The sequence below is a fragment of the Sceloporus occidentalis genome, unplaced genomic scaffold, assembly GCF_023333645.1.
Source record: "Sceloporus occidentalis isolate IW3139 unplaced genomic scaffold, rSceOcc1.0.p SCAF_19, whole genome shotgun sequence".
NCBI lineage: Eukaryota > Metazoa > Chordata > Lepidosauria > Squamata > Phrynosomatidae > Sceloporus > Sceloporus occidentalis.
This window is the reverse complement of record NW_028316999.1, coordinates 5931243-5958388: the sequence shown is the minus strand read 5'-3', so window position 1 is coordinate 5958388 and position 27146 is coordinate 5931243. Positions and strand designations below refer to the sequence as shown.

At 37.2% G+C, this 27146-nt stretch overlaps 1 protein-coding gene across 1 annotated transcript; it reads right to left on the bottom strand.

Annotated features, from left to right (window-relative positions):
* Positions 1-278: 278 nt before the first annotated feature.
* On the bottom strand, positions 279-26726 carry LOC149302351 (orexin receptor type 2-like). Its single transcript, XM_089482703.1, has 7 exons — positions 26510-26726; positions 12400-12578; positions 8905-9148; positions 5650-5765; positions 4665-4888; positions 3106-3227; positions 279-508 (listed from the first exon to the last, which is right to left on the bottom strand). Exons 1-7 carry the CDS (start codon positions 26724-26726, stop codon positions 279-281), a joined length of 1332 nt encoding a protein of 443 aa, XP_089338829.1.
* Positions 26727-27146: the final 420 nt, after the last annotated feature.

The window sequence follows — 27146 nt, the reverse complement described above, 5'->3', positions numbered from 1 at the left end:
CAAGCTTTGCGAGGAGTCACTTCTAATATGTAACCCACATTTTTCTGACATTAACAAGTGAGAGCTTGAGTTATTTCATACTCTCAATGAGTACTTTGTGTTTATGGCACAAACACAATATTAATAAACCCTGTATTTCTTATATGCATACCTTTGATGTATGTACAGAAAAAAAGGCCCACATCTTGTTTTTAAAAAATATTCCAGTTTACAGCTTCTGATTGGGGAGTAGTTTTTAATATGTATATTTATTTATTTTAAAGTTCCTTTGCTAAATGCTACCAGTTACAAACGGCAGGCCCATTTCCATTGGTATTTAGCGTGTTAATGCTTGTTAAAACAACATGTTCGGAAAGTCTTGAAACATTGTCAAAGTTGCTGATCTGTGTGGTGAGTGATTTCCTGCTTTCAGTGCTAGCTCTGCCTCTTATAAGGTGATCCTCTTGATTTCTATGGACTCCATGACAGCAGCATGAAAACGCTGCTTTAAATTCCTCTCTGAATTTACCTGACAAACACAAATGTGAATTTCAATCATATTTCAGTTAAAATCATTAAAAAAAATTATATATACAGATAGTGTTTCATGTGAACTTTTCAAAACCATAGTTAAACACCCACATTTTGTATGTTAGTCATATTAATCCAACCAAAACTGTAACTAATCCTACGATGTGGCAAATAGCAAAACTGGCAAATACCAAATAGCCCTTGCATTTAACATTGCATGACTGTGTCCCATAGGACCAACCTCCTACCATACATTAAACCATAATTGGCACCAGCCAAAAAGCCTGCAAACATGGTATATAGATCCCAAGAGAAAAATTGTTTTAGATGCTTGTGTCAGGGCTGAGTCTCACTGGATGAAGCTTTGACATCCTCTGGAAGCCCTGACATGGCTACAAAGTGTCATAAATCTCGCACAAATTTTGTTGGATAATTAATTTGGGGATCTGTCTGACATGACAAGATATCTATAATAATAGTTAAAACATGAATTCTCTGTTATTCCATGATAATATTTATTAATATTAAAGGAATATTATTAATATTAACAATTCTATATTAATAAATATTATCAATCTTAATAATATGTATCAATCTTAATAATATGTAGTATTGTTTATATTAATATATTGATATCATTTCTAGTTTATTATATTAAAGGAATTGTTCTATTTTTTCTTTTACTGATGTTTGGTCCTCACACTGAAAAAATTGGTATGGCCATTTACTGCCCATAGGTTAACCCCTTCGCGACCTTTGCCGGTTCAGGACCGTCATAACAAGAAGGTCACTAAATGACCTTTGACGGTCCTGAACCGTCAAAAAATTAAATAAGCTTAGAAAGTGATCAAGGATCACTTTCTTCGCTTAAACGGCTTTGCTGCAATGCCTCGATGTCGAGGCATTCAGCAAGGCCGAGATCGGCATCGGGGGCCATGTCTGGCCCCTCCCCGGGGCGTCAACAGCCGCCATACATTGTATGGCGGCGGACGCCCGTTTTAAAAGCGTTTAGGAGGCGATCAAGGCATCCAGCATCCAGCGACACCAAACACTTACCTCTGGGTGGGCTGCCGGTGATCTTCGCCATCAAGCAAGATGGCGGCGGCCCGGGAAATAAAACAATAAAGACGAAAAAGTTCGCTAGAGGGTCTCCAGACCCTCTAGAGAACTGGCTCCACTTGCTGGTTGAATACAGGTACTGCATTCAACCATGCAAGTCAATGGAGCCCAGCTTTCTAATCACTATGTGATTAGTAAAATATTCAAAAAAAATAAAAATAAATAAAAAATTGAAAAAAATATATAAAAAAATGTGCTAACATTTAAAAATAATTATGCAGTGATGTCACTAGATGAACCATCCAGTACCAGCAAAATGTGTAAAAAAAAATATTAAAAAAGTATTAAAAAAATAAAATAAAATTAAAAAATAAAGTTTATTATTTTGAGCAAGTGCTAAAATTTCTCAAAAATCTCAACAAAGAGTTAAAATAAAAGCACTTCAAATACCCAAGGGGTGTCTAATATATAAAAAAAATGGCTGATGGGGTAAATTGGAGTGGCCTAGCTCAAAGATAGGGCATAGGTACAGACTGACCAAAATGGAGAAAAAAAGCGCACTTCCCAAATGTGGCATTTTAAATCTGAAACAACCCGACAAACCCATGCATGTCGGGTATCACTGCACTCAGGAGATGTTCCTGAACACACATTGGCGTGTTGCTTGACAGTGGCATATACCAGGACCTTTATATTTATAACTAAAGTACAATTTGTGTGAAAAAAAAATTACTATTACAAAGTTTGACAAAGTGTAGTTGTATAATTGGTGCATGGAAAGGGTTAAAATAACAGCATTTGGAATACCCTGGGGTGTCTAGTTTTCAAAAATATATGGTTTGAATGGGTTAAATTGAGTTAACCGGCTTCAAAGATGTTCCAAAGAGGAGATGGAGGCAGACTGACCAGATTTGTTAAAAAAGATTTGGAAATCATAAAACGCTGCTTGTACTTATTGCCCTATAACTTACAAAAAACAGCAAAAAAACATAAAAACATTGGGTATTTCTAAACTCAGGACAAGTAGTAGAATCTATTTAGCTAGTTTTTTTACTTGCTTTTTTAGGTGAGTAAAAGATTTTTCAAATAAAAGTCATGTTTTTTTTATTTATTTTTTTCACCATGTTTTTTTTATTTTTTTTATAGTAAATAAGATGATACGATCAAAATAATGGTATCTGAAGAAAGCCCATCTTGTCCTGAAAAAAACAATATATAACTTATGTGGGTACACTAAATGGGTGAGGAGAAAATTACAGCTGAACACAAGCACCACAAAAGTGTCAAAACAGCCTTGGTCCCACAGGATACAAAACGAAAAATGAGCCCGGTCCTTAAGGGGTTAACTAGGCGTGCCATGTTTTGGATGACTACTGCTGATTACAAACAATAGCAAACAATTCACAGCCTGATTTTTTCATTTTGATTAATATCCCTAGAATTCATAATGGATTAAGTACCTCACATTGATCAGCTCTAGGTAGACATATTGTCCCACTGTTGTAAAGAAGATAAAATAGTAATAAAAATACTTACCACTAAGAAAGTTGTAGATGATCGGGTTAGCTGCGCTATTTGCATACACTAACCAGTGTGAAAATGTAAACCAGGCATATACTGTCTCCCTGTCATTTGTCTGGGAAAACATCCCAAAAACTCTGCAGAGGGAAAAAAATGTATCAATAGAATACATGATATACAGTAGATACTTTTATAGAGGTTAATTGAAAGCTTTCCTCCTGGAATGTGTTTCTTGTAACAAAATGCAAAGAGAGTGAACAAAAGAAAACTCTAAATCAATATTCTTCTAGGTACAACTGCATATATGTTTTAAGGAACTTGGCATGTTAGTTTGTTCCAAACCCATATGGCCCATACCATCACTTCCAGGACTCTTTGTTCTTCTTTAAGATGAAGAAGTTCTTTATGACTTTGGCTGCTTGAGGTCATTGTCATGCTGCAGAATGAATTTGAGGCCAATCAGATGCCTCCCTGGTGGTACTGCATGATGGATAAGTATCTCCTTGTACTTCTCAAAATTGAAGAGACCATGAATTCTGACCAAATCCCCAACTCCATTTGCAGAAATGCAGCCCTACACTTGCAAGGAGCCTCCGCCATGCTTCATTGTTGGAAACACTAATTCTTGTACAACTTTCCAGTCCTTCAGTGAATAAACTGCCTTCTGCTACAACCAAATATTTCAAAATTTTCACTCATCAGTCCAAAGCACCTGCTGACATTTTTCTGCACCCCAGTTACTGTGTTTTCATGAATAGGTGAGTCGCTAGGCCTTGTTTCCACGTTGGCCTTTCGGTTGCAAGTCTTCAATGAAGACTACTTCTGACCTGACTCCTGATAGTAGATGGGAGCACCAGACTCCCATTGTTTTCTGCCAATGCTGAGCTGATGGCACTGCTGAACAACTTCAGATTGCAAAAGGAAGTAAGAATGATGTGTCTTTTTTCTGCTGCATCAAGCTTCCTTGGCTGACCACTATGTCTACAATCCTCAACATTGCTGTTTCTTTGTGCTTCTTTAAAAGTGCTAAGACAGAACATCTGAAAACCCCTTTCTGCCTTAAAATTTCTGCCCGAGAGAGACCTTGCTGATGCAGTATAACTACCTTGTGTCTTGTTGTTGTTCTCAGTCTTACCATGGTGTATGGCTTTTGACATAAAGCTGTCTTTAGAAACCTCACCCAGTTTTATTCATCCACAGCTGTTTATGTTTCAGTTAATAATTGTGTTTCAGTCTACATATTATATGTATGATCATTAGCACCTGTTGGGTACAATTGTTTAATTGTACACCTATATGCCTACAAGATCAATTACTTTATGCAAGTGTACATAGAATAATTGATGCTGGTTTGAAAGCAAAGGGTAGTGCATTTTGTTAAATGATGAAAATAAATTAACGTGGTTTTTTTTAAAGTATTCTTATCTTACAGCATTTTTTTTCACACCCGCCTAAAAGGTTTGCACAGCACTGTATATACACTGTATATATGTGTGTGTGCTTTATAAGTTAGAACATGTTCCTATACAAAAGCAACACAATGGTAACATGTTAAATATGTAATTAGGCATTACCTTTTAAGAATATTAAGGATACTTATTGGCAGGTAGCAAAGTGCAAATACCACCAAAACAACCATAAGCATTCGGGCTGTTTTCCTCCTTGCTCGAATCTGTTTAATTTCAGCTGCCACAGCATTACTTCTTGGTTTAGATACTTGTTGTCCTTGACCTCTAGACTGGATTGGACATTGCAAGGGCTTCCACTTTCTCTGAACTACAGATGATGTTCCTGGAATCTGTAATGTACAGCAGGCAAACATTTTAAAGGAAACACTAAAATGGATCAGTTATCAGAATAAAGATTTCATTTTCTTAAATTTTAAATTATTCAGAAAGTTAGCATTTGTATTTCCAGCACATTGTTATGAAATAAGCTGCTATCTCTAAGTATTCAACCATATGATATGATCATACCTGGGAGCTTCTGGGCTCCGGCTTGCAGGACGCGGCCAGGACTGCCCACTGATGTCAGCGGGCGGTCCAGTGAAGTCGGTGGGAGGTTATATTATATCAGGTTTATAGTCTGATTTATAAAGATCACTTCTTAATCTTAAGTAATAATGTTCCTAAAATAGGATATGTGAGATTAAGTAAAATACATTTTTAAATCAGAAAGATTAAATGGTATCCACAAAGAATTGTAGACCTTAAAGACGTATTCCTACTCTTTTACAAAAAAATGAACATAATAAGTATAATGTTGTACCAGAAAAATGCAATACATTCATGGGGCGACTTGTAATCACCTTGTAATTATGAAACATTTGCCAATGGTGGTTTGTAACTCCTGGACCAAAGTTAGTTTCTCGTTTGGTACTACCCTTAGTGCTAGTATTTAGTATGATATATAATCAATATAAGCAGTGATATACGTCAAATTCCGTAGGTATATATTACCACCCTTTGTCGATTATTAACTAAGAATTATTAAAGTTAAATGTCAAATCAAAAGGCTATCAGATATTACATATTCTTCAAAGAGATCAAAGCATCTTACCTGACGGCACCATAGTTTTCGAAAAATTTGTAAGTATGCAAGAATCATCAGGCACAGTGGGACCATGTAAGTTATGAAGAAGAAACAAATGTGATATACTTTGGAATAAATTTCTCCTAGGAAAAAAGAGAAAAAGGAACTTTTTTGCTACACTTATGACTTGTGCTAATTATCTAAATGGTAGACTTGTGCATTCGGATTCATACGAATTAAAATGTTAACAAAATTCATTAATTTTGTAAATTCTTCCAAAAACGAAACTGAATCAAAGAGCTTAGAATTGTTGCTTGAATTTCATGGTTCTTTCAGACTCACACACTCTCACCTATTCTCCCTCACACTCTTATTCACATCCAGCTCCACTTCTTCATCATCTTGTTTTTCTGTTTTCTTTCTTCATCTGCTGCTCCTTTTGTCTTCTTTCTTTGTCCGCTTCTTTGTGGACATGGTCTACCGGTGAACTGGCACAAAAGGGCAGAACGGGGGAGAGGCCCTCCCTGTGGTTATGCCCTTTTGCAGAAGTGCTCTGAGAGGCCAGATTAATGCAGATAGATTTGCAGAGAAAAAGAGTTACAGAAACACTTCTCTTTCTCAGTGAATCTCTCTTTATGATTCTGGTGTGCAAACTTAAGCAAAATGACAGAGGTTCTGGCACACCCTCTCGCTGTGGCTCCACCATTTTGGAGAAGTACATCAGGAGTCCAGAATTCTGACGGTAGATTCGCTGAGGAAGAGAAGCATTTCTATACCCATCATTCTCCACAAATCTGTCTGCATTATTTTGGCCTCTCTGTTCACTGAGAAATTAATGAAGATAGAAGACACAGGGAGCAACAGATGAACAAAGAAGACAGATAAAAAAAACTGATGACAGATAAGAACCATTCGGCCCATCTAGTCTGCCCAACCTCTGAATACTTTCCTTTTCCTTGGCCTTATCTTATATCTAGATTAGCTTTATGCCTATCCCATACTTGCTTAGACACCTTCACTGTATTAACCTCTACCACTTCTTATGCTGGAAGGCAAGTCAATACATCCACTACCCTTAGTAAAGTAATATTTCCTGATATTACTTTTAAACCTTTGCCCTCCCAATTTAAGACTATGTCCTCTTGTGGTAGTATTTCTTATTTTTAATAAACCCCCTTCGTTTATAAACTCACTTCTTTTATTGATTCCCATGTTGATTACAGCTTATTCAGTAAATAATAAACTACATTTGCTTTTTAAAATTGTATTTTTTTGTTAGAAATGGAACAAGGTCTGTATATGTTAAGAACATTTAAATTATCCATGAGAACAGGTTGTTGGTCTCACCATTTTACTGAGAGAAGGAAAAGAAAAAACAATTTACTGGCCAGACTCAGACTATAGCGTGTGATGGGGAGAACATCAATAGGAATCATTTTGATAAAGGTTATAAAGGGAAGACTTGGCCCACTATAGACCAGTAAGCCTTACATCAGTAGTTGGCAAATTAATGGAAACCATGCTAAATTATAGGATTGTTAAATATCTGGAAGTAAATGGTTTGCATGATCAGAAACAGCACGGGTTTACTACAGGAAGATCTTGTCAAACTAATGTAATCTATATTTTGACTGGGTAATTAAGATAATAGACCAGGGAGGAACTGTTGATATAACTTATCTAGATTTTAGTAAGGCATTTGACACTGTCCCTCATAGAAGACTTATAAACAAATTGCAGTCTATGGATATGGATGCCAGAATAGTTGAATGGACAAGCCAATGGTTGAGTGATAGGGGTCAGAAGGTTGTAGTTAATGTTGTATATTCAGAGGAAGGACTTGTCACTAGTGGGGTACCTCAGGGATCAGTTACTTTTAAATATTTTTTATGATAATATTACATAATGGTATGATATGTATTTTTGCAGATGATACAAAGGTCTGCAACATTAATAAATGTAAAATAATGCACTTGGGATGTAAAAAGCCCAAGGCAGAATATAGAATGGTGGCACTGTACTATTAGTAACAATGGAAGAGAGGGACATAGGGGTAATTATTTCTGATGACTTAAAGGTAAGCATCTCAAAAAGCAAGCAGGATGCTGGGTTGCATAGGGAGAGGAATTAGTAGCACAAAAAGAGGGATGTGATTATGCCACTTTACAGATCTCTAGTCAGGCCTTACCTAGAATATTGTGTACAGTTCCGGAGACCCCATCTCCAGAAGGATATCGGCACAATGGATAGAGTTCAGATGAGAGCTACACACATGGTAAGTGGTTTGCAGGACAAAAATTATCAGGAAAGGTTAAAGGATCTTAATATGTATAGCTTGGAGGGAAGAAGACAGAGGGGGGTGCAATAGGAACATTTAAATACTTAAAGTACAGGAGGTAAGCTAATTTGAAAGGAGGAGCAATGTTAGAACAAGAGGTCATGGTCTAAAACTTGAAGGCCAGATGTTTAGATGTAACGTAAGGAAGTTTTACTTTACTCAGAGGGTAGTAGATACCCTAGGTAATAGAACCATCTCCTAGCAGCTGTGGGGGAGGCTAATACAGTAAGGGAATTTAAACAAGTATGGGATAGACATAAAGCTTTCCTCACTCTAGGACCTGACCAAAGACTGATAGGGGTTTAAACGTCTTACTTAAGGAAAAAAGGCAGACTACATGGGCCAGATTGTTCTTATCTCCATACCTAGGAACTTCTGAGCTCCGGCTACCCAGAGTCTTCCCTTGCGGTCCCAGGGGCGTTCCATTCAAAGGAAATGGGCGGGGAGCGGGGCGCCAAATTCTTTGTCTATATGTAATATCCAGTAAGCAATCCCCAACTTAATAAACATGCTGGACACATTTTTACATTCTTTCTATTGTTACTTGTGCGATATGTAATCAATGTTATACTATTATAATTAAGTTATATTTTAAGTGTGATTTTTTTTGTGCCTAAAGGTAAAAAAATATGAAAAATAATTAGAAAGCAACATATCTTGTGTTAGACAAGATTATGTAATTTTATTTTACTTGCCGCATACATTCAATAAATAAATTAAGTTCACTTAACTAGTATAGAATTCATATTAAAGGAAATGTATCATGTATATGCAGGTTTACACAATAGTACATGAGAAAAGGTCACATTTTATCTATTTCAAATTTGTATGTATATATATATATATATATACAGTATATATGTGTGTGTTATTTGTAATTTGTTATGCATCACCAACTATAACTTAAATTGCTAAAACAATTTTGTAAATTATGGTTCACTTACCTTCCCAACGCTCATCACAGACAGTGAATAAAATTGTTTTGTTGGCTAGTTCTGGAAACACACTACTGCACTCCATGACAATTGCCTGTGGGATCATTATAACACAGGATACAATCCAAATAATTATAATGCTGTTTCGTGCTCTCTTTTCAGTACTTTTGAACATTAATGGATGACAAATTGCGTACCATCTATCCAAGGCGATGCAACTGAGGGTTAGCACAGAAACAGAAACTGACACAGTCTGAGAAAAGATTAAATAAATTTCATATCAAACTACTAATCTTTTTGCGCCACCACACAAAATCTCAAATTTCAACACACTACAATGCGAACCACGTTTTCACTAAAATGCAAAAATGAATTTATAAAATAAGTCACATTACCCATATTTATAATAACTGCCATGTTTTAAATACCATAAAATAAATGTACAGTTAAATACAGTAATTATACTGTAAAGCAATTATATTTTAATGAAATATGAAGCTGAAAGAAAGTCTATGTGTTTTACATGTATTATATTAATAATAGTATACTAATTATTATATATTATTATATTACTGTTACTGATGTTGGTCATTCTGGCCTGAGCCCGATTATTCTACTAGAATTCTGTGAATTCTCAAACTAATGAAACAGTTAACCATAAGAATATCCAAACAAAGTTTTAGATATCAAATTTTTTTTTTCCATAAACGTTAAAGGTTGCCATTCTTGAACTGCATCTTATATTATACAAGCTGTTCAAACTGGTGATAAGGAGGCACAGCTTATTGTCCATGTCTCCCATTGGGAAATATAATTTTTAACTCCTTCGTCCCTCTGAGCAGTCGATGGTATACTTGGGAACAATACATTCTCAGGTTGTTTTAATTACCCCTCTAATGCCCTTAATTAGAGGTTTGTTTTTTAATTATTCTTTATTTTTATATTACTGATGTGTGGTTGGGTTAAAATAAAAAGGGGTTTTTGGTGCATACATGTGATTTGTCATTGAACATGCATGTCCTTGCATATTCTCACCTGAAACTAACAAAATTTAAAGTTAGAGACACTCACATGCCCTCTGAAACAACTCCCATATTTGTAAATATGCTGGTTGTTTAGTGAGTGTTAGCATGCATGGGCATGTGACATCATTTCAGTTGGATTGGTTAACTTATAACTCGAATGACCATTGGTGAACTCTTGGTGAATACATACAAATATATGTAATGTTGATTGTAATGAGAGTTGGTGGGCAGTGAAAATCTTATTAAAATGTGTATATTTCTACTGGAATATGTACACGATCTTTGATTTTTTTTAAATCTTTATTGCTTTTTATTTTTTCAGTTTTTTTTATTTCTTTACATAAGGACAACATTGTTAGCACCCAAACTCACATAAACAATGTAAAATGGAATACAGAAAATAATGTCTCTGAGTTATTTGTTATTATTGAATACACTGGTTAAACAGGCACTTTGTTTTTTATTAGGTATTTAATACAAAAAAGTGTACCAGAGACGGGTATTTTGTAGTTCAGACAGGCAAGATCAAAGACTGTTTTCTTAGTAAGTGTTATGATAAAAAGATTGTGACTGGGGCTTTATTTAAAATTAAAAGGTTGGATAGGAAGTCCGTATTTGTCAAAGAATCTCCTAAAATAGGTCTAAAAATGGAAAATTAACTGTATAGATGGTGTCCAAATAAAGAAAAGGAAGAGCTAGAATAGATCATGATTAATTGCCTGAGATTAAATGGATTTTAAATTGCTTTTGGCAACGTCTTAAAGAGAACCCTGTGTTGAAGAATCAAATACAAGACGAAGGGATAGTTGTCTGTAGAAAAAAACTGATATATCAAGAAAGTTGTCTAGAAATAAGAATAAATCTGTTAATGGCAAATGTTTTTTGAAGCCTCTAGTAGGGTGGCATAAATATGGCCATTGCAGTGAATGTAATTGCTATATTAAAAACAACTGGATTTCAAGAGCAATTATAATGGAACATTTTATCCAATTAAGAAATTGTTGTTTGGTCTTGTGGCCATCAATATGTAGGTTGAACAAGCTGTTCCTTAAGACAAGGCTTTATTTTTGTGAAGCCCACAATAGGAATACAAAAACCTAAAGGCTATAGCGAATGTACATGTGATTGCTGGCCATAGAGGGGGCAATCACATTAACAAAAATTATGCCAATGTGAGACATACTGGATGTTTAATTTAAAGACCTTATTCCACCTCAGCATAATAATGAGTTTAATAGTATCTGCTTCCAGTGACCCTTTTCTGTAGTTTTACTTTTTAATACTCTCTTGTGTGGGGGTTTAACCATACATTAAAAAATGCCTGCTTGAGGAAGGTTTACAGTGGGACTAAATGTGTATATGCAATATATTGCTATATGATTGTGCAGTTTCCTGGTATTAATTTATTGCCAATATATTTGTATTTATTTTTATATGAATTATTTATTTAATTGTATTTATTTATTTTTATTTTTATTTTTTTATGAATCCCAATGTTTGAGTAGCAAGTTATTATTTATTAAAATCAGAGAGCTTTTTTCAAATGTTTTCATCAGATCTGTCTATATAAGGTAGACTCCTGAAGCAATTTGAGGCTTATTCTTTTATTTTCTTAATTGTGGTCTAGAAATCAGTAAAGGAAAATACGCTTCTAATTTGTATACCCATTATAGTGGTCGGTAAGGTTTATTCCTTTTATTATATTGGTTTTAATTACATGTATTCACATGGGTGATTATATAGTGCTATACACTGGAATTATATATTCAATATTCTATTAAAACTGTAATATGCAACTGTAGTATTTTTGTTGTGGAGAATATATACAGTACATCTACCAATCTATTTACCAATTAAATCATGAATTATAAATCAAGTACCTATTCGAATTACTTCTGCAGTTCAATAATGCCAAAATCAACTTTAAAGAAAACATATCAATTTAGTCTTTACTTAAATACCAAATGTCTAATTTAAAAGAAATGGTAAATTAAGTTTTTTGTGTAAAAGATATGGAAATGCAATTGTAATTCTTTCATTAGCTAATTCCACCAGTTGCTCATTTAGGAGGCATGAACCGACCATTATATGGCAATATGGTTTAAATAACAACATGGCCTTCTCTTTGTTAATGAGCTATACCTCTATTGCCATATGTTCCCTGGAAGATGAGATGCAGGTCTCTAATGGTCTAGTGGAAGTAAGCATCTATGCTTTTAATGGTCAGTTTCTCTCATTCCGGGTCATGCACAGTTTCCCTTTCATTAGGGCACTGATTTCTCTGTTTCCAGTTATTAATCAAGACCATGCGGCCAAGAACAACACATTATGAGCCCGTACATGTACGGGCTGTGTCGTGCAGGGGTTAACTGATAATCTACAGTATTTTATGCTTTAGTAACAAGAACCCAAAGAATGAGATTCATGATGAATTAAAGATTATAAATAAAACATTTTAATAAAGAAATAAAAATAATACCTGTAAGTAAGGGATAATTTTGCAGAGAGTTTTTCCAAAGAACCAAGTCTCTGTTATATCAACTACCAGGGTCGCAGGAAGACAAGTAATTGTAACAAGGACATCAGCAAGTGAAAGGTTGACTATAAAATAGTTAGTCACTGTCCTCATGTGATGATTCTTCCAAACTGCAACACAAACTAACAGTATACCAAAATGTTAATATAACATTGGATAACAAAAAAAAAAATATGTGATTTTTTTAGGCAACCATAGACAGATTTATAAAAATGCCATTACTGTGTAAAACATTAATATGTGAAACAATATTATTAAACCTGAAAAAAGCCAATGATCATTAACCACTCCCTTCATCATCCCCTTAATCCTCTACCTTGTTCATAGTCTTTTTTCTAATAGCTGCTTGCGCAGCCTTGCTTTTACTGCGGGTCCAGTAACAATGCGTTATATAGCCTCCACCGTGTTCCTACCTTGGTAATTCAGCTGGTCCAAGAATCAGAGAGGCCTTTACTACGTCCCTAAATTGAGGGTTTTTAGGTGACATTTCATATCTGCCAGCACTGTATGTAGACCTTTTGGCATTTAGGTAGGGTTGGAAGATTAAGCAGGAAGGTTGGCATTACAGTCAGTTCTTGATGCGGAAGGAGGTGCAGTAGCATTGTCGATGGTTGCCTAAAGTATGCCTCTCACATTATGGTGCATAGGGCTACTGCCCCTTCTGCCTTGCAGAAGTTATGACCCAGATAAGTGCCATAAGAATGTTTTCTCACTAAAAAATGGTTTGAAACTTACCAGTTTGAAAAAAAATATGGTATCTTTAAACATATTTATTTGTTTTGCTTGTAAAAACCACAACTGCTTTTAATAACAAAATCACAAAAATTGTTTTACTTTCTGTGCATCTTATACAGGTTTCCTATATTAAGAGAATGTACATTGGACAGGACTGAACTGCTCCCAGTGAACTATCTGCTTGTCATGTGTGTTTCAAATTGCTATGTTATTGCATACAAAGAGGTATGAAACAACCTCAACCCAGAACAGACAGCAACTTTATATCCTCTCTTAGGATGCGCCTCCACATGAGAGAGTCTCACATTTCCGCTTACTTGTGCTAAAATCTCCATCAACATATCATTTTGATCATGACCGCAAAGTCAGTCTAAAACCAAAATGCAGACAAGTTTCCTCTGCACAAGAAAACCAACAATCTCAGAGATATTTTGCGTTCTTCACGGGCCTCACCAGTGTAGCTGTTTGCCCTCTTGGCAAAGGTGAGTACAGAGGACCATCTCTATACTTGGGGTGAACACCAAATATCCCCCAGAGAAAGAAAATGCATACAAAAGTATGGGCTGTTTGACTGGGCTTGGCCCGTGCATGCCTTCCCCTCCATGTAAAAACAGAATTGTACAATTATCACTGAATAAGTGGACTGCCTCAGTGACATATACACTATTGTATAAATAATTTGTAAAAACAGAAATTTAGTGTTTCATCACCTTGCCTCCTTTGTATTCTAAAATAGTAATTAATTACACTGTAATTTAACATAATTAACTTGTCTATCCAAATGAACTATATCTAAAATGTTATGCATAATAAATAATTCCATTTTCCATGCGGATCTTATTTATTAGTTCCTATGACACACCTTTTTTTGTGTTACGCTGTGGAAAATTATATTTCATTGTAGATAACTGTCTTTTTTCCCCAAAATAGCTTTTATTAATTTATAAAGAAGTGCTTTATCATAGCCCCTCTACATACAAAAGAATATAGACTACTAATACTACTACACTGAATGGTTTTAAAACTATAATATTATATGAACGGTTATGAGGCACAGGGAAGAAGAGAATCCCAGCAGTTACTATAGCTAGTTTATTACTTCTTTTTTCCATCATTAATTGGTACTAAATCTGGTTCTCAATTAACCTGCATAAAAAAATCTCTTGTAACTAATGAGAATTTCGCAGCCATGAGAATATGTGAAATCAAATATTTGGATACTCCATTCAGAATTAGCCAGTGCAAATGGAGTGAAGCACTTTTAGCAGATCTAGGGATGTTACCAATATTTAATTTAATTAAGATGTTCTATATCATATCCCAAAATGTAACCAGCGAATATATGTGTCTATACGTCCCTAGCTCGCTTTTACATCTTCATGATTTAGGAGAAATATTTGAGTACATTTTATATAAGGTTATCGGGACATAATACCTTTTGAATCATTTTATATTGAAATTATACCAAGTTCATATAGGTTAATATTAGGTTAATATTAATCCAGTCCTTCTATTCAATTTCATCCTTACAATCTAAATAGATCTTTAGTTTCTATTCCAAAATCCTGTCAAATTAAGAGGAAAAGCCTCATTAGACTTCCTTCTTCTGTATCGTCGAACTTAACTATACCCTTTTGTTCCCAATGCTTTAGATCCATATCAGTCATGTTATAGTCCAAAGGAATATGAGCCAATTTTTGATTCCTGAGCTAAGACTAAAATTCTTTCAAAATTTCAGGAGATCTTTTCAATTGCGACCAGCTTTCTTATAAGTTAGGTCAATTTTCTCAGTTTGTATTCATAATACTACATCCAAATCTATATTTTAAATAGGTTTTCTGATTGGAACCATCCCTCCAACAGATTGTTGTAATGTATTAACATGATAGATCATATAATCCTAATAATATTTTTCAATGCTTGGTGCACATATTCCTCCCTCATTCATATTTTTATAAAGATGTCGCCTTGCTAATCTAATGTTCTTTCCCTTCCAGGCATAATTATTAAAGGTTTTTGAATATTTTCAAACCATGAATTTGGACAAGTCTACAATCATACTAAAAATATAGTTCCATCTAGGTAGTTCATAGGATTTAAGTACATTATTAAGTCCCCACCAGGAGATTTGTAAATGTCCCCATTCTTGAAAGTATTTATTAATCTGCCCAAGCAAAGTTTTATAATTGATTTCGCAAACGCTCTGGGATCAGAGGTAATCCAGTTCTAACAAAATGTAAAAAAAAGTCCAAAAACAAAAAATGTAACATTTATTTTTATGAGCAAGTGTTAAAATTAGTGCTGTATCCTTCCAAAAATACCGGTATGGAATGAGTTAAAATACTAGCATTTGAAATACCTATGGGGTGTCTAGTTTTAAAAAAAAAGGATGCTTTGATGGGGTACATTGGACAGGGTTTGAAGATGATGTCCCAAACAGGACATGGGCGCAAAAATGTGGTCTATACCTCCCAAACAACCTGACAAACCCATGAATGGGTAGTATCTTGGGGGATGTTGCTGAATACATATTGAGATGTTGTTTGGCAGTGACATATAGAGGAGCTGTACATTTATACCTGAAGTACAATTTGTGTGAAAAAAACCCACAAAATAAATTACTAACACAAATTTTGACAAAGGCTGATAGTAGAATAAGCGCATGGAAAGTTTAAAAATATCAGCATTTGAAATATTTTGAGGTTTCTAGTTTTCAAAAAATATAAGGTTTGATGGGGGTAAATTGAACTGACCTGCTTCAAAGATTTCTCAAATAGGACATAGGAACAGGATTACCAGATTTAAAAAAAATGTTTTGAATTAGCAAAACGCTACTTGTACTTATTGCCCTATAACTTGCAAAAAAGCAAACAAAAAAAACCCCATAAAAACATTAGGTATTTGTAAATCAGGACAAATATAAGAATCTATTTAGCAGGCTTTTTCATTATCTTGTAGAAGAGTAAAATATTTTTCACTTGTTCACCATATTTTATTATTTTGTTTATAGGAAATGAGATGATATGATCAAATAAATTACATCTAAACAAAGCCCTTCTAGTTCTGAAAAAAGCAATATATAATTTATGTGGGCACACTAAACAAAAATGAAAATTACAGCTAAACACAAGGTCATGAAGAATAAAAAAAATACAAAAAAAACACATCCCAGTCCTTAAGGGGTTAACCGAGTTCTTTGTTTTATTTTTTCCTACTTCAGAGAGATTATTTTCCAAAATGCGTACCAGATATTTATTATGTGCATATGTATTGACTAATGTAAAAATTGTATCCTCTAGTAGACTTGGGCACCAGGGGGCTCTTCGTGTTCGTCTTCGTGCTCGTCTTCGTCAAAAAAAAAATCTTCGTATTCCGCGAATATTCGCCCGTTCCTGTCTTCTCTTCGGGCGAATATTCGTTTTTTCTTCGTTTTTTCTGGTTAAGGGGTTAATACGGGGTTAACGCGTACCGCAGCAGCTCTGCTGCAACTCTATTGGTCGCCAGCAGGGGGCCTCCTGCTGGGGACCAATGAGCTCACTACCATATATAGCTAATATATTCTCGGGCAGAATACCGTATTTGCTCGATTATAAGACGACCCTGATTATAAGACGACCCCCCAAAATCTGAATATTAACTTAGGAAAAAAAGAAAAAGCCTGAATATAAGACGACCCTAAAGGAAAAAAGTTTTACCAGTAAATGTTAATTCATGTAAACTATTTTTTTAAATAAAAGCTATGATTGAGAAAAATATTTTTTTTGTTTTTATTTCCTTGTATTTTCCAACCTGTCCCCCAGTTACGCACATCTGCCCCCAGGCTTGCCACACCTATATGCCACTGTGCCCCATGGTATGCCTTTTGACCCCCTATGTGCCACTCTGCCTCCAGAAATGCCTTATACCCCTATATCCCATTCTGGCATTTAGGGGGTTAAAATGCATATTATGGGGCAGAGTGGCATATAGGGAGGTATAAGGCATTCCAGGAGGCAGTGGCATTAAGGGAGTTAAAAGGCATTGTATAGAGCACTCTATAAGGCATTTCAGGAGGCAGAGTGCTCTATTAAATGCCCCCTTAACGCCACTCTGCTTCCTGAAATGCCTTATAACTCCCTATATGCCACTCTGCCCCATAATATGCCTTTTAACCCCCTAAGTGCCAGAGTGGCATATAGGGGTATAAGGCATTCCAGAAATGCCCTATGTCCCCCATTTAACACACACACGCACACACACTTACCGGTGCTTCCAAATTCCTGCTGTATTGCCGGGGCAGCGGGTTGACGTCTCCTTCCGCTGCAGCCGGAAGGAGGTGGAGTTGGCAGCGGGGGGTTGTCTGCGTCCGTCGCGGATACCTTTCCCGGCTGTCAGAGATCAGAGTTCCGGCACCTGTGCGGGGAACTCTGATTTCTGACAGTCGGGGAAGGTATCCGCGACGGACGCAGACAACCCCCGCTGCTAGCCACACCTCCTTCCGGCTGCAGCGGACGTTGTCTACGCGGATCGCGTAGACGTCAACCCGCTGCCCCGGCAATACAGCAGGAAGCACCGGTAAGTAAGTGTGGGGGGGGGAGACAGGAGGATCCAGGTCCCCTGCAGCGGTGCGGGGGATCTGGATCTTAGTCTCATAATCAGACCTCTATTTGAGGTCTGATTAGAAGACGACCCCGATTAGAAGACGAGGGGTATTTTTCAGAGCATTTGCTCTGAAAAAAACCTCGTCTTATAATCGAGCAAATACGGTATTATGCTACTCAGAGTAAAACCAACAGAGGGCAGCATTCTGTCCGAAGATATATTAGCCATATGTGGCAGTGTGTTCATTTTCATCTATTAATTATTTAAATAAAATATATCCCCATGATCCGCTGGTCTCACCGCTGCAACAGTTAAATGTCCGCACTCGCAGACATTAATTCTGTCGAACTTGCAAACTCTTTTTTTCTATTTATTTTGGGGGGTTTTTTGTATTAAACCATTACACGAAAGGATCATGGGAATATATCTTATTTGAATCAATGCAAATGAGCACACTGCCACATATGGCTAATATATGTTCGGACAGAATGCTGCCCTCTGTTGGTTTTACATTAAGTAGCATAATAACTGGATTTCTTTCAAGCATATGGAACAATGCTACTTAATGTAAAACCAACAGAGGGCAGCATTCTGTCCGAACATATATTAGCCATATGTCTTCGGACAGAATGCTGCCCTCTGTTGGTTTTACATTAAGTAGCATTGTTCCATATGCTTGAAATCCAGTTATTTATTATGCTACTTAATGTAAAACCAACAGAGGGCAGCATTCTGTCCGAAGACATATGGCTAAGTTATGTTCGGACAGAATGCTGCCCTCTGTTGGTTTTACATTAAGTAGCATTGTTCCATATGCTTGAAAGAAATCCAGTTTTTGGTTTTACATTAAGTAGCATAATAAATAACTGGATTTCAAGCATATGGAACAATGCTACTTAATGTAAAACCAACAGAGGGCAGCATTCTGTCCGAACATATATGGCTAATATATGTTCGGACAGAATGCTGCCCTCTGTTGGTTTTACATTAAGTAGCATTGTTCCATATGCTTGAAAGAAATCCAACGTTATTATGCAACTTAATGTAAAACCAACAGAGGGCAGCATTCTGTCCGAACATATATTAGCCATCTGTGGCAGTGAGCTCATTTGCATTTATTCAAATAAAATACATTCCCATGATGCTTTCGTCTAACAGTTTAATACAAAAAAACCTCAAAATAAATAGAAAAAAAGAGTTTTCAAGTTCGACAGAATTAATGTCCGCGAGTGCGGACATTTAACTGTTGCAGCGGGGAGACCAGCGGATCATGGGGATATATTTTATTTAAATAATTAATAAATGAAAATGAACACACTGCCACATATGGCTAATATATCTTCGGACAGAATGCTGCCCTCTGTTGGTTTTACACTGAGTAGCATAATAACTTTGGATTTCAAGCATATGCTACTTAATGTAAAACCAACAGAGGGCAGCATTGTGTCTGAAGTTATAGTAAGTTATTTATGCTAAGTTAAATGTCCGTACCGGCGACTTTGTTGGTCGCTGGCACTGACATTTAACTGACACAGCGGGGAGACCACTGGTGTCCCTGCTGTGTCAGTTAAATGTCCATACCGGCGACTTTGTTGGTCGCTGGCACGGACTTTTAACTGTTGCAGCAGGGTCCCAGGTTGATTTTTTTTTTCCTGCCTAGCAACTAGGGGTAAGGGGCCGTGCGAGTGAGCCTATTGGTCGCTTGCACAGCCCTTTACCCTACGGATTTCTGCTCCCGTTATCCAACGCAGCATCGCAGGGGTTAACGGGAGCGGAAATCAGGAGTTAAAAAGGCCATGCGAGTGAGCCCTATTGGTCACCTGCAGGGTCTTCCTCTGGCATCAACCAATTGGTTGATGCCAGAGGAAGACCCTGCAGGTGACCAATAGGCTCACTCACACTGCCCTGTAACCCCTGATGACGAACCTGCGGATTTCCACTTCAGTCAACTCCCGCGATGCTGTGAAGATAAGGTAAGTTAGATGGGGAAGGGACCGGGGAGAATAGTAGACGAAGGCGAAGATTCTTCGTGTGTGAGTCTTCGTCTTCGCCTACGTTTTACCTGCACTGTCTTCTCTTCTTCATGTCTTCGGAACGAACACGAAAACGCACTCTTCGTGTTCGTTTTCATGTTCGCCCGAAGACGAATGCACAAGTCTATCCTCTAGTCGACAGACTAAAACATTGCATCTTGCTTCTTGATCTATACTTTCATATATCAATTCAAATTTCAGATTATCAGAAATCAAGATTGCCATCCTTTTTTTTTTTTTATCCTCTAAGGAGACAGTTATGACCTTAGCATATTCTCCAAATTTCTTTAGGGTTATTTTGGTTTTTCCCCCAGTGCGTTTCTTGTAAAATAAACCCATATATCTATATTTTCCTTCTTGAAAATGCTCCTTAAATAACTCTCGTATAAGGAGCATTCAGCCCTCAGGAATGCAGATTTAATGTAACCATTAATAATCCATAATCTATAGCATCTCTCCCCTAACAACCACAATCCATTGTTCAACGGTATATTTTTAATATAGTACAACCAACACATGAAGATCCCAAAGGATCCCCTTTCCATTAGACAAGCATCTCTTTTAAAAGCATGCACTTGACTATAAAATGAGATATATTTCATATATATATATATATATATATATATATATATATATATCTCATGTGCTTTTATATATATATACAGTGGATATAAAACATCTACACTGTCACGGACTGGGTCCAAACAGATGACTGAAAGGACCCAGCGCGCCCAAAGATGGAGTTCAGGAGTTCAGTATGCAGTAGCGGAGTCTCAGGATAGGGCCTGGTGCGGGACGACTGCACTCACCCAGGTGTTGAGCATCTAGCGTTGTGCAGCCAGATACCAGCGCCCTAATATAGCAGCGGATGTAGTCCAGAACGAAGTTAAATCCTGCAGGCACCCTGGAACAGGCATGAGACATAGCACAAGACTCATGTGCAGGATGCTGCAGGCTGGGAGTGTGGAAGCTAAGCAGAGTTTATAGAAGAAACATAACAAGCAAGGGATAGGGAGACCAGGCACGAAACATAACCAGACAAGATATACATGTTACAGGGCACTACAGTGAACCAGACAAGGAATAAACATTACTAGACAAGATATACATGATACAGGGCACAACAAAGGACAGGGAACAAGGCAAGGAACACAGGGGAAGGAGTGAGGAGCCGGAATCCTCGGACGCTTCTCCTTTTAGCAAGGACAGGCCATATTGACTAGGACAAAGGGAGAGGAGAGAGGAACCAGAATCCTCAGATGATACAAGGAAGAAGGGCAAAGGTACATAAGAGACAAACAAACATGAATACAGGAACTAGCCTAGAACTGTATGATAACTATTGGAGATTCCGTCACATCATATGGCCATAGTATGCTTAGCCCACCACTACGCCAAAGTACTCCAATGACGGTGGGTCCTAACGCTAATCCCTGCTGACAGTGGTACGAAACAAACCAAACATGTAATCAAAACACATAGCACTGAGACATACCTTAGACTGCAGACTGAGACAAACAGAACACACAGGTGGGTGTCAGAACCCACGGCGGGGTCCTCACCGGCAGCACTCACCCGCTCCGGGTAAACGGTCCCACGCCGCGGTTGCCCCGTCCTCCCGTCAGAACCCACGGCGGGGTCCTCACCGGCATCACTTACCCGCTCCGGGTAGACGGTCCCGCGCCGCGGCTGTCCCGTCCTCCTCAGCCGGCCGCATGGTGGTTGCTAAGCACGCGCGCGCGCGCCCTCACAAAACTTTATGTGTTCCCCGCCGTTGCCGGCAGGGAACACGGGCGAGTGACGTCACGTCTATGGGCGTGGCAATCACTGGCGGGAAGTTTAAAAACTGAGCACTGAAACTCATTCAGTGCTCAGTTATTGTGCCTTATACCTCGTGTTCCTGTGATCCTAGTGCTATCTCGTGTACCAGACCCCGGCTATTCCTGACGTGCTATCCCGTGTACCAGACCCGGCTATTCCTGACGTGCTATCCCGTGTACCAGACCCGGCTATTCCTGACGTGCTATCTCGTGTACCAGACCCCGGCTATTCCTGACGTGCTATCCCGTGTACCAGACCCGGCTATTCCTGACGTGCTACCTCGTGTACCAGGCCCCGGCTATTCCTTTCGTTCCTGTTTTTTCGTGGCGTGCTCCTAGTTGTTACCTGCATACCGGGTTCTCACCTATATTTTCTCCGTTCCGGGCAGCTCACGCCTCACAGTGGGCCACACCTTATAAAGGAAACAGAGCTGAAGCAAAGAGCTGAAGCAGAAGCAAGGAATGGAAGATCAGAACAGATCAAAAGGAAATCCAGGAATGGATCAAAGCAAAACAGGGAAACTGAAGCAAGACAGATATGCAGCTCCGCAGCCTGGGCAGAACGTGACATACACACCCCTGTGTCAGGTTCTTGTGATGTTAAAAAATGAGACAAAGATAAATCATGTCAAAACTTTTTCCACCTTTAATGGAAAAAGCTGAAATCTTCAGCTGAGTTAAAAAAAACTCACAATAACCTGGTTGCATAAGAGTGCACACCCTCTTAGAACTGAGGCTTTGGCTTTGTTCAGAATCATCACATTCAACCTCATGTTAAATAGAAGTCATTACACACCTGCCATCTTTTAAATTGACTCACAAATAAAGTTCAGCTGCTCTAGAAGAATTTACCTGATATTTGCTTATATGTATATATATATATATATATATATATACTTACCTCCCAACCTCAAAACACATTGATTTGAATTCCCATGAGGCTCAGTCAGACATACTACTTCCATGATGCTGACTGAGCGTCATGGGAAGTGCAGCAACAGTAAAGCTGCAGATGCTAGCTGTGAACAAAAATCCCCATGATTCTCAGGCAGCCAGGTGTACAACATAATGCTGGCTAAGTATTATTTGAAGAGTGGTCCACAGCAGCAGAGATTTTTTTAAATGAAAAAAAGGCTAATGTTAGCCTCCCTCCCAAGACCCTTACACACATCTGCTCATAAACACACATATACACATACACTGCCTTTACACACATATACACTGCCCTTACACACACCTGCCCATAAACACACGTATACACATACACTGATTTTACACACACACACACATATACACATACATTGCCGTTACACACACACATACATGTACACTGCCCTTACACACACCTGCCAATAAACACACATATACACATACACTGCCTTTACACACACACACACTGCCTTTACACACACATATACACTGCCCTTACACACACATATATACACATACACTGCCCTTACACACACATATACCCATATACACGTACACTGTCCTTAGACACACACATATACACGTACACTGCCCCTAGACACACACATATACATGTACACTGCCCTAAGACACACATATACATGTACACTGCCCTTACACACACATATATACACATACACTGCCCTAGGGCACTATATGTAAGGAATGGATATGGCCCTCTAGAAAAAAAACTAAGGATATGTGGTATTTACCTAATCTGGACATGCAGATAAACAATTTTGGCCGGGTTTCTCTGCCATAACACATACTATGTGCAAAAAAAATCTAATCAATACAGAAGTGTTGCTGAAAAAGGAGCAAATTATTGCTACATGCAACTTTGGCAGTGATTGGTGGCCAAATGCCTGTATGAAAAATGTCCAAATGTCCAGATGAGATACCCTGGCTTGTCTGCTTTATAGAAATATATACTTTTGTGGGGGTATTTAGAATTAGGTGGTGCTAACCAGGGCCAATATTAAAAAAATTGAAATTTCATGTTTGGAATCTATAACGTGCATGGTCCAACTTGTGCCCTGTAATATCCAAAAAAAACTAAGCATGTGTGGTATTGCCGTAATCAGGAGATGCAGCTAAACACTTTCAGCTGGATTTCTCTGCCATAAAACATACCCTGTATAGGGTATAGAAGTGTAGGTGAAAAATAATTGCAGGAAATAGTTTATGCTGCCAATTTTGACAGTGATTGGTGGCCAAATAGTTGCATGACAAGTGCACAAATACCCCTGATGGGATAGTCTGTGTTGTCTGATTAACTTTTATAAGTATTTTTGGTTTACTTGTTTAAAATTAGAGTTGCAATCTCATCATACCTAATGTAAAAATGATGTGGCTTTGTAAAAAATAATGTACACCTTATAGAACGTTCCCTATAAGTGCTGGAAAAGTAGGGTGATTCTATATAAATGAGGTATTTCAGAATTGATAAAGTTGGAGGGGATTTTTCCATTACTTTACTTAATTTTGTGAGGATTCAGAGAGGAAAATATATAAAAAAAATAGGGTTCTTTCTCATTTTCGCTAGTTTTTACTAAACTTCTCATTCTAAATTTTCAGCTTATTATCTACTTATGGTATCAAAAGAAAGCTGTCTCTCTCCTTGAAAAAACAACATATAGTTTACATTGGTACACTATTCACAGGAAAGGGGAGTAATCGTTGAACCGACATTCTGCAAAAATGGCAAAATTGCTCCAGGATATGAGGTACCAAAAATCCCGGGTACTGAAGGGGTCTTTTAGTTTTTGTAGATGCCAGCTTGATTGGTGTGTAATTTTAGTTTCTGTATAGCTTCAGAAACTTGCTAGGCCTGTAATAATTTGTAATAATCCTTCAAACATAATATATACTGATAACTGGAAAAAAGAGACTGTAAGCAAGACGAAAGGGATGTGCAGATGCAGGGAAAAAGGAAAAGGTGATGAGCACACTGAGGTAAAAAGGATGAGGTAAAATGTGCATGATTAAAAACAGGATGAAAAATTAGAGCTTCTGATAAATAAACTTTAAATAGAGAAATTATATTAGCTTTGTTAATAATTTTCAGACTAAATCCTTTTGCAAAATAAGATTTCTTTTTTTTCATTTGTTTTTAAAAATATAAAATATGATGAATTTATTCACTACAGAGATGTCTTAATATATATATAGAAAGGACACTAGATGGCAGTCTCCTATAATAAATGTAACAGCTAAATATTTCTTTCTACCAATCGACTGGCCTGCCTTTTATATTTCTAAATAATATCTTCTGGCAGTTCAGACAGTACACATTTAAAATGCATTACATAAACACTGCATTGGTTGTTTTAACAAATACATGTAGTTGTTTTAATATATGTATTTCTGTTGTTAGTATAAATGCAACATTATAAATCGATCTGCATTTTGTCAAACTATTGTTTTCACAGAATATTTTTTCAAATGCAATGCTAATGTTAATAAGTCAACATTTGCAGTAACTACAAATATATAGCTATTAATAAACAAAATCACTTACAGGGTACCTTAAATGGTGTACCATCCTCCAGTTCTTGAAGAATAGAGCTCCCTGATTCAAGGCAATGAAGGTTTGGCAAGGGTTGTGGTTTTAGATTTCTCACATCACCAGGCATTATGAAGGACCAACACCAGCAAGTTTTCCCAGCAGGAAGGGCTAAACATGCCATATATATATACTGCATAATTCAATTAGTAAGGAGAGTTTGAAGACATCTCACTAACATAATTACATATTTTACACAACCATTAAATGTCTTCTTGTTGCAAAAGCTGATTGGGGTTAGTTCTTCATAATGTTCACAATGTTCTCCTGCAAACTCTAGGGCCAACTCTCCCTCCAATGGACAAAGCTCAAAGTTAGCGGTCCTCCCAGACCGAGATAGAGAACTACATGTGTCTAATCCACATATTATAAAGCTGTTTTTGAGAATTGGTATCTCAATTTGGAACAATGTGTGCCAGGGCTTTGCCAGAATGTCACCTGGGAGATTAAGGTTGACCTAGACACTGGTATCTGTTTAATTACTTGTCACTCTCAGACAAAGAATATACTGTAAATCAATGTTCGCTTTAACACAGACCTAACGTTGGTAATAGTTTGCATTAACTATAATATGTAGCGATTGATGACTATTTTATCATGTCACATATGTACAACCACCTCAAAAAGTGTCACAGTAACAATTAAAATAAGACTGGTAAAGCAAATTTTCACTCAATGTACAGTTTGATCAGTGTAAGCAACAACAATACATGGATAACTGCAGGACATATTTATTAGAATATTTGATACGTATTGATACTGCCAAATCTATCACCTTCTCCCACACTTACAAGTCACGGATTTCATGACATCAGACTACATTGTAAAACTATTTTTAGCTTATTAATTCTAAGAATAGTACTGCAGAGTATATAAGATATTTTGAAGTTATATTAAAACAAACCAGCAGCCAACCAACCACATTTCACTTATAGCAAGATGAAATTATCCTTGAAGAAACATTTTAATGTCGGTGTTGCATTTTCTAGTGTACACGTGTAGTACCATTCAGCACCACCAGGATGGACAGTGCCATCCAGCACAACACACTCATTCTATGCTGCAGAACGTCATTTTCATTGGGCTCAATGCAATACATTAACTAGCTATTGATAACAATAGACTATACGATAATCATTTGTTAAAAAAAATAATTGTTTCTTCGACCATTAAGCCTAAAAAACTCAACTGCCCTTGAGTTGCAAGACATGACTACTTCATGGCTAATTATTTATGTCAATGAAATTCCGAAGCAGACTATCAAAGAAAGGAGTAAAGTAATGAGGTTTTATGTTTTGATCGAGGTATGCAAGCATAGCATAATGTTCATATTTTCATTCAATACTTACCTAGGATATTTCCAATAAGAGCTATAATAAAGACGGTGATATAACCCGCAATAAGCACCCATTCATACTCCTTTGGGTGTAAATATTCCCTCCAGAGGTAACGAAGGAATTCCTCGTCATAATCAGAAGATGGGTTAGGAAAAGGCTCCTGTGTCACGTTCAGTTCTTGCACAGACCAATTATTGTACAGTAGATCATCAAGTTTTGTTCCTGTCATACTAGCTGATCCGATCTGGTTAAACGCTGTAGTGCTTCCTTACCCCGGCGTAATTCATCAACTTCTAATGATCTTCTGAATAACCCAAAGTGGAAAACCTAAAAGCACCAACATAGAGATGCCAGATCCCTAATTAGCATAGGTCTCACTCCGAACTTTAAGATAACTGAAGCGATGTCAATATTCAGAAGATAAAGTAGAGGCAGGGATGAGAGACCATGTTCAGAAGTTCCACGGGTTGAGATGAGGTGCAGTCGATCTCACCGCTGCACATGCCCATGGCGAGCTTACTTAAGATGGGATCTAGTCAGCTTCCACGGGCATCCTATGCTTTTTGATTGAAAGCCCTTGAAGCCAAATTTCTAATTCCGTTTTAACAGCATTACGGTTGTTCCAAGTGCACACATCCTCCAGAATTTC